The sequence below is a fragment of the Caretta caretta genome, chromosome 9 (assembly GCF_965140235.1).
Source record: "Caretta caretta isolate rCarCar2 chromosome 9, rCarCar1.hap1, whole genome shotgun sequence".
Taxonomy (NCBI): Eukaryota; Metazoa; Chordata; order Testudines; family Cheloniidae; genus Caretta; species Caretta caretta.
This window is the reverse complement of record NC_134214.1, coordinates 77,333,214-77,352,070: the sequence shown is the minus strand read 5'-3', so window position 1 is coordinate 77,352,070 and position 18,857 is coordinate 77,333,214. Positions and strand designations below refer to the sequence as shown.

The following is an 18,857-nucleotide window of genomic DNA, read 5'->3' as shown; positions in this document are numbered from 1 at the left end:
CACGTAAAGTCTCTTGCTCTGGTCCCATCCTCTGCCCGTGTTTCTTTATCATGCTGGTGTGCCCTTCCAGGGCCCTGGACAGTGGCGGACAGGTGGACAGTATGGGAAGTGAGAGTTTAGACAACAATTTGTAGGGGCAAGTGATCAGTTGAGGCTCTGAAGCGGGAGTTCACAAACATATGATTCATCTTTTGTGAAGGGCTATAGTTACAAAGAGGGCCTCCTGTGCAGCCAGCAGGTGATGGCACTGCTTCCAGTGTCCAACATCTTTATTCTTCCCCAGGTGGCTAACAGAAATGCTGTCTTTCTGTGTAATACAGGCAAGATGTCTCAAGGACACTGGCTTTAAATGATGGTAATAGACTCAATACAACTGCCATAGTAGGGATTTCAGCCTCCAGCACTGCCGCAGTCTCCATTTAAATTTAAAATGGAGACTTTGTGTGGCTATAACACTTCTCTAGAGAATACAAAAGAGCTGCTTGTGTCTTGTGACCCACTTCTGACCAATAACTGAAATAAAGGTAAATATCAAGGAGAGACCAGAACTATTTACGGGGCTACCAGAACTAAGAAATGAGGTGATATTAAAGGGAAATTCTAGACAGTTCATCAAGACAAGCTGTGTGGTGGAGGCCTCCTTGTTTGGATTGTTTAAAGCTAGTTTAGATGGAATACTTAATGTGGGGGGGAGGGAAGCTGTAGGGAATAATAATCCTGTATTGGCTGGGAAGAGGGGATAGGCTAGGTAACAGAACTGCTGTGTCACATTTGGCATAGAGTTGCAACTGCAATAGTGGCTTTACTGGGTAGAGAATCTAAAAAGAGAAATTGCTTGCCAGCAGCTCTGCACTATACTGCCCCCTCCCCTTGCATGTTTGTCAGGGATCAGTAATGGTTTCTGAACCTGCTCTATAATTGTTCTGCTAATGAAAGCCTTGTTACAACTGTTTGACTTAACAATGTTGGCTAAACTTCTTGTTTGGGAACATGATCAGTCTGGGGTACAGAGCAGGCCATTAGATATTTGCCACTTCTGATTTCCGAGGTTCATCTTGGAATTTCCACCGACAGCCCAGTTAATCTTCTGTCTCTGTTTATCTTTTTGGGAATGAAGTCTGGTTTTTAGAAAGGCTTAGCGCTCATTCTTTATATCTAGTAGTTGGTACCAAAAGTAGCTAGAGTTCTGGTCCTGCTTGGCAGAGTCCTGGGTAGAGAGAGGCTCAGTACTGGGTTCTGAAATTCACTCTAATTTACAAAAGCAGATTTTTTAGGAGGGGAGATTGTGCATACCTGCAACTTCCTCCATGCTGCTGTTGTCAATGTGGTCAGTGCTGCAATACAGGAGGCTCTGTACTGTTTTGGCTGACCTAAAAACTCAGAATGGGCTCCTGAGAACTAATTTTAATGAGAAAGTAACCCTGTGCATGGACAAACCCAGTTTGCCAGAGTTGCACATCTGTGTCTTGGAGTCTCTGCTGCTTCAAGCATGTGGCCCATGCACACAATGAAATTCTTTTGGTCAGCAGTGTTTGTTGGGGCTGTGTCTGCACTCTAGGTGTCCTCCAGCACCAGGGCATAAAGGATGGAGGAAGCCCAATTGTTCCTTAATTCTTTCTTGCTGCAGGAAGATGGAAGCCTTGCAGTGTTTGCTTCTCTGTGGCTCTATTGTAGTTAGTGTTATTTTAGTTGGGTTTAGAAAAAAGGGGTTGTACCCATGTTATCGGTACTAATTAGGCCTTTGGTCACTGAAACTAAGGTACATACATCAGTTGAGACACTGAAACTATCTACTTCCCCTACCCTAGGCAGAAGGGATGCTGGAGTGTCCCAGAGTACACCAGAAAGGGTAGCCTCACCATCTTCCCCGTCAGGACACAGTAGAGTCTTATCTCCTGCTCATCTCCCATCCCCTCTATTGGGTCTTTCCCTGACTTTCCAGTGTGGAGCTGAGACTGCTCTTAAAACAGGAGATGGCATGGATCTCACAGGGAGCAAGTTCCTGGCACCTTCCTCTGTGTCCATCAGTCCAATATCCATATGCTTGAGTCATGGCCCTGGGGTAGGCAGCCACATCACTGCAAGCCAACATCCTTTTACCCTCTTTTAGGGTTAAATCCTCTTATCCTAAGAGGCAGTGTAGATCTTCCCAACGAGGTCAGTTAGTGCAACCATAGCTCCTAGAGAGACAGGAGAAACAATTGATCCTAGTGGCAATTTTGATGAAGCAGTCAATCTCTCTATGCCAGTGGTTTTCAACCTTTTTTCATTTACGGACCCCCACAAAAGTTTGAATGGAGGTGCGGACACCTTTGGAAATCTTAGACATAGTCTGTGAACCTCCCCCAGGGGTCAACGGACCACTGGTTGAAAACCACTGCTCTATGTCTTGTCCAGTGCATGACTTCAACGCAATCCAAGACCTGAAATGTATGGCCAAGACCCTTAACGTGCCCCTGGAAGAGAAGTCACACAAGCTGCTAGATATTCTGCACCCTTCTATACCTGATAGATTCATTATGTCTATTAACAAGGGATTGTTAGAGCCTGCAAAGGACAAGAGTGGGCTCCATGTGGACACATACTTGGAGAGAACAGTTACTTTCCTTACAGCAATGGTGGTTCTTCAGCATGGGTTGTCCACATGGATTCCACAACCATTTTTGCTGCTGCTAAGGAGTGCTACACTTCTATCCTGTATTGGCAAAGGAGCTGAGGGGTGTTGGGCAAGCTTCACTCTTTATGCCCTCAGTGTGGGATAAGGGCATCCAAGGCCCAGGAGTTGCCCCAGTGGCTGCTGCTGGCCAAAAGAACCTGATCTCACATGTAAGGGGAGCATTTGCATCAAGAGAAGGAGCCATATAGGCAAAACTTCTCAAAGAACCACAGTTACTGTAAGGTAAGTAAGTGTTCTTTTTGACTGACTCTCAAACTAGAACACAAAACTCTGACCCAGTTGTTTAGGGTAGAGCAGCCTAGCATGTGCAATGAAAAAACAAGTTTAAATCTTCACAATGCATGGTGTTGACTTGGTGGAAGATGCCAATTTGTTAAATCTCATCTATAATTACCAGATTAGATGTAATTTTGAGAAGAGAATCAAAATGTAATACCTTTTCCCAACTTCTCGAGAGCCGTGCTAGGAGCCAGTCTTAGCTGGAGGTTCATCTGTATGTACAACCTAGTCCAAGGGAAGCACCAGGCTGCAATAGCTGTGAGGCTAACCTCTTGTATTTAGAGGTGGAGACCAATCAGTCTGTAGTGAATATACACTAGTGACCTATAAAAATCTAGAAGTCTTACAGACTCTCAAATCCAAACTAGCCTGTAGCAAACAGAGGGTAAAAAGTAACCTAGTGCTAGCTTTCTTCAGAACTATAGATACAAATTCCAAGCAATCAGTAGCAAATGTACAGCATGCATACTCTCTCCTTGGTTTGTCAAGTTTCTCTCAACTACCTTTCACACAACAGTCTAAAATTCCTCCTTAATTACTCTCTTTTCCGTTTTTTTTAAACCCAAATATAACTTCTCACAGGAGCTGTGGGTTTGGTGCTAGAGCTGCCTCTTTTGGCAGTAGGTGTTCATGTGCAAAGGCTTGTATTTTTATCAGTGCTTGGGAATGACAGAAATATTTTCTGTTTCTATTGGTGAATGTAGCTTTTAGCAGCAGTAATGGTTAAAGTGGCATCCAGTCTTCTGAAGTTAGAATTTGCCAGTTTAGAAGACATTTTGCCCTTTTTAAACAACAAACATGAAACTTCTCTTCTTCAGGACTGGGTACTGAAATTCACTCTAATTTACAAAAGCAGATTTTTTAGGAGGGAGAGTTCTACATACCTGCAACTTCCTCCATGCTGCTGTTGTCAATGTGATCAGTGCTGCACCTGTGAAAACTGTGGAAAAGTGTAAGGCAGAAGAGGAAAAATAAGTGTCCAGCTAGGTACTCAGATCACCTAAACAGTTTGAACCAGCAATAGGTGAATACCTAGCAGAGCACAGCGGAGAGCCAGAACATCCAGTGGCAACCTCATGCAGTGCCTGACCCAGAACATCCTGCCCCAACTCTGTAGCACTTAACATAGCGTTGCCTGGAACCTCCTTCAATAACTATATACAATATCTAGGAATCCACTCCAGCACCCAGAAGACCGTAGAAAGATTCCTGTTGATTTCAACGGGAGTTGGATCAATCCTAGGATACCACAGCCCAAAATTCTGATTCTGGCTTCAGCTTCTGTCGTCTTTCTGATTCTGTGATTCTGGTGTGGTTTCCAGTAAGCCTTGGCAGAGATGGGTGACAGGAAAAGCATTCAGAGTCTCACGGATGCCTCGGACAAGGAATCAGATCTTCTACAAGGTATAATCTCTGCTACAGTGAGCAGGAAGGATCCTTTTCACCTGTGAAGCCTTGGTCAATTTGCCAGGTGCATTGTAGGAGAAGGGAGTGAGGCAGTTATGCCTTCTTGAATATACTGGGTATTGGCTATTGGGTTTAATGGTCTGAGCCAGTGAGGCAAATGCTACATTTCTGTAACATATGGTGATTTGAGTTTGACTTTTTCTTATTTTCAACTTGCCTTTAATTAGAATCCCAGCACTAACGCCTGGGCAGTAGTTTGTGACATGCCCAGGAAAGTACCATTCCATGCAGGGGGGAAGACAGACTTAGGCAAGTGTCTTCTGATGAAAATATCCAGCATTGTGTACATTTGTGTAAGCGGGTGAAGGGTTCAGGATCCTTTATGGAAACAGCCTCCTGGGACCTTCTGCTAACTCCTTTTTTTTTTTTTTCTTAATACCACAGGGTTTTCTTCTTGCTTTTTCAAATGAAGGGCAGGGTTTGTCCACCACCCCTCTGGGGCGGGCAGTTTACCTTGGGCCAGACAGTGGAGCTTCAAAGCAGTTGGACACACAGTCAGTTTCACAGGTTCAGATTTGCAAACCTGCCTTTTAACCTGCGGATCCAAAGTCCGGAAAAGAACTTGTCACCAACATGAAAACAATTATTGCAGCCTATTCCCAAAATCGTAGTGGTAAGAAAATCGCAAAGCGTATTTGAAGTTATTTATAATGCTCTAGACTTGCCAGTTTCTAGTCAATTGATTAGTATTTGTTGTTATACATTTGTTTTAGGCTGCTTTATAAAAGGGGAAAGGTTTTTTATAAACATTGTGTAACAGCAGCAGGGCTCAATCTCCCAAATTACTCTGCAGGAATGATTCTCTGAAGTTGACAATGCAAAGGAGCATCAGGTAGTTCACCAAAATAGGGGGCTGCAAAGGGTGGCAAATTCTCCCTGCCTGAGATCTCTGAATTAGCAGTAGTCGAAATCAAAGGAAAGCATCTAGCAACTCTTACTCAGGAAAGATTCCCACAGATTTTAACAGGAGTGAGAGCTAAGTAAATCTGAGTAAAGTGTGTTGGATTTGGCCCTCTGTCAACTAAAGGGCAGAACTGGGTGGTATGAGATTTCTGGGAGCTGGTGTATCTGTCTGGCATGTATCAGGGATGAGTGATGGATTTGGTAGAACTTGGTAAACTGCTCAGGGGAAGAAAACAAATGCACTCAAACCCAATGAGAGCTCCTGCATTCATTTAATTTCCACTGCCCTGTCCATGATCTGGATTTGCCTCTGGAGGGGATGAACCCCAAAGCTGGGTGAGTCAGACACACATCTGGATTTGGTGGCTTTTCTGTGACCTCCTGTTCCTGGCATTCCTCTGATCCTGCACAGCAATGTATGCCGGGGGCTCTCTTTTCTAGCTATGTAGATACATGTCTTAGGGGGCTCTTAAAATTAGAGCACCTCCCAAAGTTATTTTCCCAGCCACGGAAAGGCCAGCTGTGGCTCTGTGCAACTCTTTTGAGTGCCCTGTGAGCCAGTTGCCTTGTAGTCAGGCCTTGGTGGGACAGGCCATTTGGCACATGGAGGCTCTCGCAGCTCAGCCCAAATTTCTCTCTCAAGCACTGAGCCCTTCCGTGGCAAGGAGAGGATGGATGTGCACATGGAATTTGGAGTCCGACTCCAGTTCAGAAGGGAGGAGGGATCGAAAGCCCCTCATTGTGTTTGCTGAAACATAAGAGGGAGTTAATAGTTCACCAAGGTTAGCTGGGGGGAGGAGAAGTGAAGCAAGTTAGTGTTGTTGAACTCCCTCTTTCAGGAATCAAGGCCGGGGGCAGGGGCGAGGCCCCTTTATCAGTCATTGCAGGACAGAACAGTGAGCCTTGCACATCAAGACTCGTTTTTCACTAGTTCAGACACTCCTTCCTGCTGGGACGCTTTAGCTGGGTGCATACTTGCCCCCCACTTCCCATAGTTCCTAGCTCAGGCTTCCCCAGCACACATCTGTAGAAAGGATGGCTGCTGCCTTGGATGCAGCAGAGTGACCCCAACCTGGGGCAGAATCTGCCTTCCCTGGGAGTCTGGGCAGCTTTGAAACTTGAATGTTTTGTCAAACTCCTTCCCCATGAGGCTGAACAAGCCCAGGGAGCCACCTCCCCAGACTCTGGAGGAGGTTCCATTCCCCTCAGGAGCTTGGAGTGGCCTAGGGTGGGCTTCATTCACCTAGCAGTGTTCGTCCCTCATCCCCATCTCAGCACACGAGCCCCGCTGGGCCTTGCCCTCTCTCCCACCTGCTTGTCTCTTTGCTCTGAGCTTCACATTCATCTTCCTCACCTGTTGTCAGCCTGGATTACTGGAGACAGCCACTGAGGGATGGGCTCGGTGTGTGTGTTTGAGGGCCTGCAGGTGCACATGTATGGAGAGTGGGGTGAAGATATGTGTTGGTGCGTGGAGTGGTTTGTGCATCTGTCTGTCAATGCATGTGATAGGGGGACTATGTGTGCGTGTATGTGCATGCATGTGAAGGTGTAGGTGTGCATGGGATTGTGCGTGCTTTTGAGTGCTGTGTGTTTTGGGGGGAGGGAAAGAAGAGGCTCAGCAGGTGAGTGCAGCATGACCAGTAGCAGGCTCAGGAAGCGATCGATCACACGTACAAACCAAATGTGTGTGTGTGTGTGTGTGTTTTGCAGGGAGCCGTGCCAGCGTTCAGGCCGCCCTGCATACTTTGCTCACCGTGCCCTGGCCCTCGCAGCGGGAGTTCCGAACATGGATCCAGCTCCTCTCAGTCCTGCAGTGGATCCTCAGCTTCTTGTTGATGGGTGAGTAGACCCAGCTGGCAGGAGAGGGCGCTCCATTCTCCATCTCTCTCACCAATCGGATTCTGCTGTGGGGTTGTTGAGATTCTGCGTTGGGGTCCATATGATTTGTTAGTCTCTATCCCTAGCACCATGGTTGATAATTTCACAAAAATTCAGGACATCGGAAAATCTAGCACTAAGGCCCGAGGGAATGACTAGGCTCCCTGGAGCCAGAACAGTAGCTTTCCCCAGGGAAAGGAGGGGTGCAAGAGATCTTTGCTGGTCAGTGGGAGAAGGATTTTCAGATGAGACCTCAGAAAAATACCCCATGACACTTTTCGTAAGAGCAGAGGTCTATGATCCTGAGCCAACGTCTCTTTCTCCTCATGGCTGTGCAACGTGGTGTGCCCCCTTGGGCTGTCTGCTTTTCTCCTCACCTTCTGGAGCTGTGTTTAGAGCTTGCTGAAGGACAATGTGCTTTGGGGTAAAGGCCCCTGTATAGGTGTGGGTTAGCTGCATTCAAATTAGGCCTGGCACCACTCCAACTTCTCAGGGGTTGAGGGACACAAAGGGCCTGCTTTTTTTTTTAAAACTGCTGAGCACCCAAAATGCGAGTTAATATGGGGTGCTGAGGCACCTCTGAAAACAAAGGCCCAGAATGTTTACCCTCTCCTGCTGTGCACCCGCCCCTCAGAAAAAGCTTAGATTGTGGATTGCAGGTGGGGGCGGGAGGGGGGGCAGAGACTGTCTCCGTATATGTTTTGTACAGTGCTTAGCAGGACAAGGTCATGATCCTGACTGGGGCCTCCGAGCACAGCCACAGTTGAAATAGCTCAGAATCCCAAGCAGGAATTCAGATCCTCCAACTTGCCTCCCACTTACAAAGGGGATGGGAGGCGCCTTGGCTCGCTTACAGATACACCCCCAGCTGCACTCTGTGACAGGAGACTTCCTGTTAGCTTAATTATTCTATTCTGCGGAATTCTGTTTTGGGACTGTGACTTGCAAATCAGATCAAGTTAGTGCTTGTTACAGAACAATCGATTTAAAAGTGAATGGAGGGTTAGTGGTAAATGACTTCAGCTTTTCAGGAGACTGAATTTGTTGTTGAGACAAAAGAGACTTGTGACATTGTTATCTAAAGTCCTAAGCTGTAAACTGCTGGGGGCAGGGACCATCTTTTTGGTCTGTTTGTACAGTGCCTTGCACATTGGGGCCCCGAGGTGCTACTGCAATAGAAATTATTATAATATACACCTGAATGAGCTCTACAAATATGGGATTAGCTTTCCACCATTAGACTCAGTGGTAGCTAGGCTGCATTTTGAGACCTCTGGTGGTTCTGCATGTGGCACAGTAGAGCAAAACAAGGCACAGTCCCAGCACGTGTGGTTACTGCAGTCAAAGCCTCTCATGATCTTTCCCCGGCTGCTCCATGTGCTGGAAGTGGGCTGTCGTTTGAGTACACTGTATACGTGGGGGGGTCAGAGGGGCTCGGAGTCAGCAGGCTTTCTCATATCTGACAGGTTTCAGAGTAGCAGCCATGTTAGTCTGTATCCGCAAAAAGAAAAGGAGTACTTGTAGCACCTTAGAGACTAACAAATTTATTTGAGCCTAAGCTTTCGTGAGCTACAGCTCACTTCGTCGGATGCATGCAGGGGAAAATACAGCAAGAGTAGCTCACCTTACCTGATCACTCTTGTTACAGTCTGGATGGTAACACCCATTGTTTCATGTTCTCTATGTATATAAATCTCCCCACTGTATTTTCCACTGAATGCATCCACTGAAGTGAGCTGTAGCTCACGAAAGCTTAGGCTCAAATAAATTTGTTAGTCTCTAAGGTGCTACAAGTACTCCTTTTCTTTTCTCATATCTGAAGCTGTTTGGCCAGATGTAGCAGGCTGTACCTATATTAGGAAAATTGGAGCCTGTAGTTCTCCATCAGAGTGGCTTCAGCATAGACCAGGCTCTTGAGGTTTTACTACTGTGCTGCCTAGGCAGGCTGTACGGTTAAAGATGGCCATGGTAAAAAGGCCTGAATCTTGTCTACAACACAGCCTCTTTCCAGGGAGCACCACAGCTAATGAATTAGGGCCCCAAATTTTGCTAGTGCAGCAAAGCCAGTCTGGCTGTTGTTCTGCCCTTACAGATTCAGCATGGAGGCTTAATGGATCTGGATTGGTTGGTCAGTGCTGAAACACAGCCAGTCAGAACACACAGCAAATAAGCAGGCATTTTGGCCTACGGCCAAGTGCTGGGAATCAGATATTTTCTGGGGTGGGTGGGAAGGTCTGCCCAGTTTTGAATTGGCCCAAAGAGGATGGTATTCAGTGTGGGCACTCATCTCATCACACATTAGAATTGGAGCATTATGGGGTGCTGCTGTGAAAACTCAATCCCTAGAGACCAGGAACTGATGGGCATATTTCCACACAGGGACAGGTGAGCTAACCTCTTGCTTGATACCCTCAGGAATCGTCTTCCTGTTTCTCCTCATCTATTTGGTTTTCACCAGCTTCTGGCCAGTTTCTGCTCTATATCTTGCCTGGGTAATCTTTGACTGGGACGCACCGGAGCAAGGTATGGGAAGGTACAGCCTAATTTACTGCGTATATGTATGCATAGGAGCGCAGAGGGGAGACAGACTTGCTGGAGGATTCAGATGTCTGTCCAACCCCTTGCATGTGTGTCCTTGTCTCTGAGAGTATGATCTGTATATGTAGGTCTCCAGGCCCAGGTATTTTCTAAATCACACTCACACTAAAGGCATTTCCCCATGAACAAGGGAAATAGGTCCAGAGACACACACAGGGAGTAAACCGTAAAGTTTACAGCGGATTGTGCAAAGATCTTTGTGTGCTCTTTGCCTTTTTTTCCTTCTCCTCTTCCAAGATTTGCCTGCTTATTTAATGATCTTTAGTGGCTGGCCCTTCCACAACATCTGCTCAGTGTCATGGGTGGTTAAAATGTGACTCTGACAGCACCCAGGCCAGAACGCGGTTTAATTTCATTCTGTTTCTCTGTATTGTAACACCTAGCAACTTTTACAGCAGCAGCAGGGATAGTCCAGAAGCACAGACTCCTGCCATCTGAGATTAAGGAGACCCTCTTTTATCTGTTAGCAATACAGGACCTATGACATAGTTCCGGGCAGTTGTGATCCCTTCTAGTAGGGCACAAATATGCACAGAGAATCATTACATCAGCTGGGGCATAAGCAGCCCGAGAAGGTAAGATTCCCAGAAGAGCCAGCATCCCATTTTCCTCTTCATTTCTCTGGCCTAGTGACAAAGACAAACTACAGAGGTGCAGGGATTCTCCAAAAGAGTCAATCTTTCCAGCAATCCCCAGCATGGCTGTGATGGGTGGTTGCTGTGTGAGGTCTCCTTGGGGACTGCGTTCCAAAGTTGCAGCAGTTTGTGGTGGTCCCTTGTCATTGTGGCACAGCTATTTTTGCAAAATATCAGAGGGGAAAGCCAGTTAGTAGTGGGAACTTCTGCAAAGGAACAAGCCTGCTGTAAGACACTAGAGGGCAGCAGCCCATAACATACCCAGGAGATACTGGCCCTGTGAGAGGATCGTCCTAGAGCTGGCTTTTCATGGGAACTTCCAAGGTTTCAAAAGCTGTTTTGTTCCACGCTGCAATAAAACGATCTTTTGGACAACTGGTCTAAAACTGAATTGTGCCGAAATGTCTCTTTTCACATCAGAACACACGTGTCCATCCTAGTGAATAAGGCGCTGGCCTGCGGTGTGGGAGACCCAGGTTCTAATCCTTGCTCTGTGTCTGATTCAGAGCACAGTTTTTCATCCCAGATCACTCTGAATCAGACAGAGCAGGGTCTTGAGCCTGGGTCTCCCACATCCCAGGGCAGTGCCCTGGCCATCAGGCTACCCAGTACAATTTCTCCTCCCTCCCCCCATCTTTCCAACTAAAACTGCACATCTCTGCAAACTGTTACAGCAAAAAAATCATGTAGTCACCAATGTTCTGACTAGCTCTGGTCTGCTGGGAGGCAAGAGCTAAAAGGAAGAGGAACTGACCAAATTCCCAATGAGAGTGGAGTCTGTCCTCAGTGTCTGTGTGAGCTCCTTGCCCCCATGCCTACTCGCTCTTGTGTGGTTTGCAGGTGGGAGGAGGTCAGCATGGGTGCGAAACTGGCCTGTCTGGAAGCATTTCCGAGATTACTTCCCTATTCAGGTAAGTCGTGCCAGGCCCTTGCTATCCATACAGTATGTGCTGAGTGCTGTACTGTAGAATTTCAACTTCCTGCAAACCTCTGGACAAGCTCTTAAGTCCCTCAGGCATCTCTGTTGGGCCCCTTGCCTGAATAGATCTCTCATGTCTCTCTGTATAAATACGCCCATCCTGCAACCTGGCTGCTGGCAGCTTCATGGGTGCCCAGTACGTCCACCTGCCCCTGAAATTGCACATGCATTTTTCTGTATATGCCAGGCCAGACCCTGCATGGAGCTCCCAGTAAAGCCAATAGAAATTTGTTTTAAAAATTGATGGTTGAATTAATGTGACCTGCTGCTGCTCCCCTAGTGGACATTTGAGACAACAGCCACCTTACTCTTCACAGAATCCTTAGGATCACATCTGGTGCAGATGCTTCTGCCCAAATCAAATCCCGGGCCCCACAAAATTCAGCAATTCAATAGCTGTTCAGCACATGTATTTATTTTGGGTGAGGGAGTAAACTACTGAGCACAGCTCAGCTCAGGAATGAAAGAAAAGGCTGCCATGTGAGGAGAGATTAATAAGATGGACTTTTCAGCTTGGAAAAGAGATGACTAAGGGGGGATATGATAGAGGTCTATAAAATCATGGCTGGTGTAGAGAGAGTAAATAAGGCAGTGTTGTTTACTCCTTCCCATAACACAAGAACTAGGGGTCACCAAATGAAATTAATAGGCAGCAGGTTTAAAACAAACAAAGTATTTTTTCACACTATGCTCAGTCAACCTGTGGAACTCCTTGCCTGGGGATGTTGTGAAGGCCAAGATTATAACAGGGTTCAAAAAAGAACTAGATAAATTCACAGAGGATAGGTCCATCAATAGCTGTTAGTCAGGATGGGCAGGGATGGTGTCCCTAGCCTCTGTTTGCCAGACGCTGGGAATGGGCAACAGGGGATGGATCGATTGATGATTACCTGTTCTGTTCATTCCCTCTGGGGTACCTGGCATTGGCCACTGTTGGAAGACAGGATACTGGGCTGGATGGACCTTTGGTCTGACCCAGTATGGCAGCTCTTATGTTCTTATGTGCTGATTTGTCCATCTGTTTGTGGATGAGTGTGTGTACCAGGTGGGGATTGCCATGCGGGTATTTATCCAGCAGTGTCTACCTGCAGTCACGCATAGAGACCTGTGACCCAACTAGGATCCTCCTTCCCTCTTCCCCCACCAGTCCCTGCCCTCTCCATTGATTATGCATCTTCTCCCTCTAGTTGGTAAAGACTCACAGCCTCCTCCCCAGTCACAATTATATAATTGGTGCACACCCCCATGGGATCCTCTGCGTTGGGGCCTTCTGCAACTTCATCACTGAGTCCACTGGCTTCTCTGAGAAGTTCCCCGGCATCAGACCCTTCCTGGCCACACTGGCTGGCAACTTTCGGCTACCTGTCTTCAGGGAGTACCTGATGAGTGGGGGTGAGCATGCTCAGGGAGTGTCCCTCATAAAGGTCCAAAAATCACACCAGAAGTGTTGCAGATGTGGCTAGTACAAGAGATGTAGGAGATCTGGAAAACAGCCAGCTCCTCTCTTCTTCTTTCCATCAATGATCATCTGAGTCCCTTCCCTCTACAGCGTCTGGCCAAAGCCCCTTTCAAACCCTCTGGATACTGAATCCGCTGCTGGCAACACCATTCTATTCTCATGTGCTTCTGTTCTTTTTTTCCCAAGACTAAAGCAAATTTTAGTACTTGCCAAAATGTCAGCTTGACATTGCTACCTTGGCCAGGCTTAGTGCTGTCAGCGGCTCGCTGAGGTTCTCCCGCAATGCTCTGCTACTGCTCTTCCATCCTGCCCCACACCCAGCGCTACTCCAGCCTGCCCCCTCCTGCTCTGCCCCTGTTCCTCAGTCTGGGTTGAGTGATGGAATTCCATGCTGCAGCCAGGCCCTAGAGAAGGAAAGATGGGGGAACGCCTCAGAGCTCAAGTTTTTCGTAGGCTACATAGGTTTTCCCTAGGGATTGTTCCTTGCACCATCCCCTGAGAAAGCTCAAAGACCTGAGCAGCTGTCATTTTTCATGGAGCCCAGACGTGAAGTTTGCCCTGCTCTGTCCTCCCCTCCCTGAGTGCCAGTTCCCAGGCTCAGTCACTGAAAATGGCACCATAACGGCATCCCCTGGGAAACTATATTCTGTCTGGCACAGCTGCTACTTCCTGCTGCCTCCCCGGGCTGCTGGCTAACGTGGGCATTCAGAAGCCATGTGTAGCCCAGTGCTTGTCCGATTTTGGCCTCAGTTCTGCTGATCCCCTTAGCCTATTGCATCCTCCAGAGCAAGAGACCCCATGGCTCCTGTGTGGACACAAGGTGTCGCCCTTATTCCACGTTTTGGGCTCCTGGGCAGGGGCATAGATCTGCCTACAGCACATGGCTCTGGGCAGGGCTCAGTGCTCCTAACTCTGCTGGGAGGAAGGAAAGAGAATAGCTTCCCCACGCCTTTTGCATGCCTGAGTGATGGGCACCTGATCATCCACCTGCCCTCACTTGTTGGGATGTTCTCCTCAAATCCTAACTGTAGGCAGGTTTCCAAGCCCCCTGAACTCATTCCGAGACTGGGGCCAGGGGTCTGTCCCCCAAGTCAGCTGGTGAGTCAAGGGGTTCTCAGTCAGGTGGGGCAAGAGCTGGTTTCCATTGCAGTTCTCCTCACGCCCCCTTGGTGCTCTGCTCTTTAGGCCTGTGCCCTGTGACACGTCAGGCAATAGGGTACCTGCTCTCTCAGAATGGCAGTGGCAACGCTGTGGCCGTCGTGATTGGAGGTGCAGCCGAGTCACTGTCTTGCCAGCCAGGAATCACAACATTAATCCTCAAAAACCGCAAAGGCTTTGTTCGGATGGCGCTGCAGCATGGGTGAGTATTGTCAACCAGACGCTGTCTGGAGAGACCTCCAGCTCCTCTGGTAGCACCTCCAGGAAACTGGCCTGGGGCCAGCCACCCCCCAGGACCTGCCAAGCCAGCCACATGACCGGGAAACAGGGCCTGGCACCTCTTCCCTGCTTGGGATTGCCCCAGGCAACCCATCCCTGGCCTACCTTTCAGTAGGACCCAGGAGATAGGATAGTGAGTGGGTCTCAGCTGCTACTTACTGTGGCTCCCAAGGGAGGCTGGTTCTATATGAGCAAGTTTGTAGCCGGGCCCCATGGTGCTGAAGTGCAGTAGCGAGCATAGATGCTGGAACTAGTGGTCCTGGGGTCGCGGCCACACCCCCTGGGTTGAAGTGGGTTCCATTATATTCAGGGTTTACAATTTGGTTCAGTGGCGCTCAGCACCCCCACTAGACAAATTGTTCTTCACCCCTGGTAGTGAGTGCTACCCTGGGTGGGGGGGTGCTGGCTGCAAGGGCACTCATGTTACAATGCTTTCTCCCCCAGGGCACACCTGGTTCCTGCCTTCTCCTTTGGTGAGAATGACCTCTTCCGGCAGGTGGTTTTTGAAGAGGGCAGCTGGATGAGGGGCATTCAGAAGAGGTTCCAGAAGCTGGTGGGCTTTGCTCCCTGTGTCTTCTACGGACGGGGTTTAACCTCTATCCATTCCCGAGGCTTCCTGCCCTACCCGAAGCCTATCACCACTGTCAGTAAGTATCCCCTTACTCTTCTCCTGTGGCTTTAGCTGCCCAAAAGCCCTGTCACTGGGGGTTGAGTCCTGGTTGTCTCAGCCAGCATTTCTCAAATGCGGCCACCAGCGGCTTTTCTAGTGGTCACAGCCTCCTGGACTGTGATTTGGGGGAGAGAGGGCAGCAGTGGCCCCTCCCCCTCCCTGTTGCTCCTGGATGCACCACCTTGGTGTTGACTGGAAGCAGAGGTCGAGCCCTGCCTCCTCTGGAGACAGCTGGGACACAGCGCAGGAGGAGGAGGCAGCTGGTGAGTTCCCCACCTTTCCAGGGGTAGTGAGGCTCAGGCTTTGGGCTTCACCCCTAGGGTGGTGGGGCGGCAGGCTCTGGCCATTGGTCTTTGGCCGCACAGCGGGAGCCCAGGGCTGGAGCCCGAAGACCTCAGGCTCTGGGCATGGCGCTCTGGCTCTGGCTACGAGGCATCGGGTTCTGTCTCCCCTGGCATCCCCACCCCAATCACCCCTGGCTCCTGCTGGCTCCCCCAACTTACTTACTCAGCCCCGGCTTAATTTGTCCCCAGGTTTGTCGGGGCTGAGTAAGTATGCTGTGAAAAGTGATATTTATATGTTTTTTAATATCACTTTTAACAACAGACTTATTAGCTAGCAATAAATAAATTACAATGATTTGAACTTGTATATTTCCATATTTATTTGTTTTTCCTAAAGCTAATTAAGTATTTTAGGAAAAAATTTGAGAGCCACCACGAGCAAGATTTGGTGGCCACACTCTGAAACCACCAAAAATTTATCCTGAGAACCCTTAGTCTAAGCTGACAAAGAGGGTTCCACTTGCCATTGAGTTTGTGGCAGGTGTGGAAGCCAAAAACTCATCATGATGTGAGGGGTGAAATCCAGCAATGGGAAGAGTGGGCCCAGGGGCTTGTGAACCTGCAGTGGGAGGGTGCTGTCCCAGGGCACAGTGTGTTCTCTTCCCTCCCTCTTTGCCTGTGGCCAGGCACTCTTGGTGTCTCTGTGGTACTACTGCCCATATGTAACAGTTCACTAGGAAGAAAGTTTGGCATTAGCATTCCAAGGCCCAGCTCATTACGAGGGGCAGGGAGTCCTCCCAGCTGCACCAGCTGGTTTATTCCAGGTGCTTAGGATTCACTCTCCCACCCCCTTTCTGGCTCTGGCAGTAGGAGAACCTGTGACGGTGCCCAGGATCAAGGAGCCGAGTCACGAGACGGTGGATCTGTACCATGCTATGTACATCCGCTCCCTGCTCAAACTCTTCAATGACCACAAAGCCAAGTATGGCCTGTCGGAGGCAGACGAGCTGAGGATCCTGTGAATGAGGCCAGAGAGAAGCCCCGGGACTTTGGGCAGCCAAGCCCTAACTCTCAAGGGCTGCCTGCTCTTGGAGGTGGGAACGGCAGCTTACCTGGCAGGATGGGGACTCTCAGGGACATACTGTTCCACTGCACCCCAACTACTGCTTGCCCTCTACCCCGGTGCCTTACTCACTTGTCCCCTTGCTGCTGCCCCAGCCTCTGCTTCTGTTCCCTCCAGAAGATGAATGAAGGAAGGAAGGAGCTCCCTGCTTGTTGTATCCCAGCGTTTCCTGTGTGCTTTCTGCTCACTCCCATGGGCAATGCAGTGAGTTGGCTTCCTCAGCTCCCAAAGCCCCCTCAGGGAAGGGGAAGGGAGGAGCACAGGAAGGACAGGTGCTGGGGCTTGGAGGGGATGGGGAATGTGCACATGAGCAGAGAGACATGGGGGAATGTGTGTGGGGAAATTTCTCCTCTGCCCAGACCCCGCTCTCCTGGATGGAGATGAATAGTAGCTTTGTGCTGCTGCTAATGGAACAGAGGAATGCAACCCTGCAGGCTAAACTCTGCCTAGGGCTCCAGCTCCGACTAAGAAGGAGGGAGGGTGAGATGGATAGAATGGGGGAAAAGAGGAGAGGGGGAGAAAAATGGAGGGAAAGCCCTTGTTTGAAACGAATGTGAAAAACAGGGTTACCAGGGGGGCCTGCAGTGCCATGTAGGGTGTGTTGTAAGGGGCAGGGCCCTGAGACTGAGGGTCTCTGAGGAGCTGGCTGCTGACTCAATTCCTTGCCTAAGGAAAGCTAGCCAGCTATAACTCCTTGTGGCCTTGTGTCTGTCCCTAGTGCCCATGTAGAATGGAGCCTCCTGGGAGGGTTTGTCCTTCCACCTCCATTTTGCTGGCTAAGCATGTAGCTTGAAAGCAGGCATGTCAGGCTGTTTATCCCAAGGGGACATGTCATCCCTGCACCAGGCTGGAGAGTTCTCCCTGTGGTGGTTAACATGGGCAGCTTTGCCTCAGCCTTAGAATCAGGGCAGGGACCGGGCTACCCTTCCCACAGTGAGGAGGGATGGACAGTCAGGGGGTTCATGGGAAGCTTGGTGAAACTCTGGCCAGGACGTAGCCAGCATGCGCAAGATTTTCCCTTTGAATCTCCCCTTCCCAACACATCTTGTTCCCTGCCTTAGCTGTGGCCATCCCTTTGCTTTCCCCATGGCCCCTGTATGTGCCACCCACCACTTTCTTAGATCGTGGGTCCTAGCCCCACAATTCCTTGTCCCTGTCTGTGTGAGTTGGCAACCAGAAAGGCCAGTGCACCTGGAGCTCTATGTGGAGAGACACCAGGTCCCAGAAGAGCAATAGCAGAGTCCCTGGGGGCACTACACCTGGGAGATTGCAGTGATTTTTGGGCACTGTGTGACCAGAAAGAGATTGATCCTAGGAAGGGGATCAGAATGGAGCAAGAAAAACTATCAGGAGCTGGAGGGAAAGCCTAGAGTGACAAAGCAGGGTGGGCCAAGTCTGCAAACCTCTGACAAGTGTGTCCCCCTAGGGAGGGCAAGAGGTTAGTTATGAGTAAAGGCAGGTGTAACTAGGAGGTTTGGAGGCAATTGATGATGAGAAAATGCAGACTGTCTCTCAGGGATAACTTCCTGTCACTGAAATGTACTGAGCTTGAGTGTTGTCTCCTAAGGGAAGGGGTGGGTGCCCCAGGACATGGGGCATTTCAGGCTGGGTCTGACAAAACAGTAGGTCTGGACTGTGCTGTAGAGGCCAATCCTGCTTTGGCTCCAGGGCTGGATGGGGCAATCTAATGGGGCTTGTCCATCGCTCACCTCGATGATTCTGTGTTGAATACATTTGTATAAATATCATACTGACATGGACCACGTTGTGTGAGAAGGAGGCAATTCTGCAGGTGGGGAAGTGCCATGCGGTAGTCCATACACATACATACATACATGCCAAGAACATAACCATGCATGTGCCTGGACATCCCCCTCCATGCCCAGACATGCGCACAAACACACACTGCTCCTTACACATGTGAAGGTATATGTACACAGATACATATACCCCTCCATGCACAAGCGTAGAGCACACACTCCTAAGGGCTTTCAAACACGCCTCATTGTTCTTTGGAGAAGGGAGGCCTCTACATGTTGTTCCAAGGATTCAATAGGACATCCCAAAGGACTGCACTAGCCATTCACTGCTGAAGACCATGCTCTTGAGCAGTGAACGTGGCTCCCCCTGCAGGCCCTTCCTGTGCTGGTTGAGGGGGCTGCTAGCCTGCTGCTCCCACTGTACAAATGACAAAGGGTCTGTCACAAGCCCCTGTGCATGGAGTAGCTTAAGGGGAAAAAGGAGGAGGAAGTCCTTAGCCCTTGTCAAGCCCATGGGATGGCAGGGTTGCTCCTGTGGTCACAGCTTCTATTGTTGGGCTCCTTTTCAATTGCCTGGGACCCTGTAATTCTGCTCTGAGCTACCTCAGTGGCTCTCAGCTGTGCTCTGCTGCCATGCCTGGAGGCCCAGAATGGGGGGGCTGTGACACCTTATGGGAGCACTGAGTGGAGGGTCCTGGCCTAGCTCTA

The 18,857-nt window shown here is 49.2% G+C and overlaps 1 protein-coding gene across 3 annotated transcripts; it reads left to right on the top strand.

The window, feature by feature from the left end:
- Positions 1–98: 98 nt before the first annotated feature.
- Positions 99–16,546, top strand: LOC125642370 (diacylglycerol O-acyltransferase 2). 3 transcript variants are annotated; one of them, XM_075132461.1, is made up of 9 exons: positions 99–4,360; positions 4,808–5,036; positions 7,037–7,165; positions 9,620–9,727; positions 11,278–11,348; positions 12,604–12,808; positions 14,061–14,235; positions 14,757–14,959; positions 16,134–16,546. In XM_075132461.1, the coding sequence occupies exons 2-9, from the start codon at positions 4,997–4,999 to the stop codon at positions 16,286–16,288; spliced, it is 1,086 nt and encodes a 361-aa protein (XP_074988562.1). In that variant the 5' UTR covers positions 99–4,360; positions 4,808–4,996; the 3' UTR covers positions 16,289–16,546. The 3 variants fall into 3 exon arrangements, with proteins under 3 accessions (XP_074988562.1, XP_048719561.1, XP_048719562.1); XM_048863604.2 differs by having other exon boundaries at positions 99–5,036; XM_048863605.2 differs by lacking the exon at positions 12,604–12,808 and having other exon boundaries at positions 99–5,036; positions 9,620–9,737.
- The last annotated feature ends 2,311 nt before the right edge of the window (positions 16,547–18,857 follow it).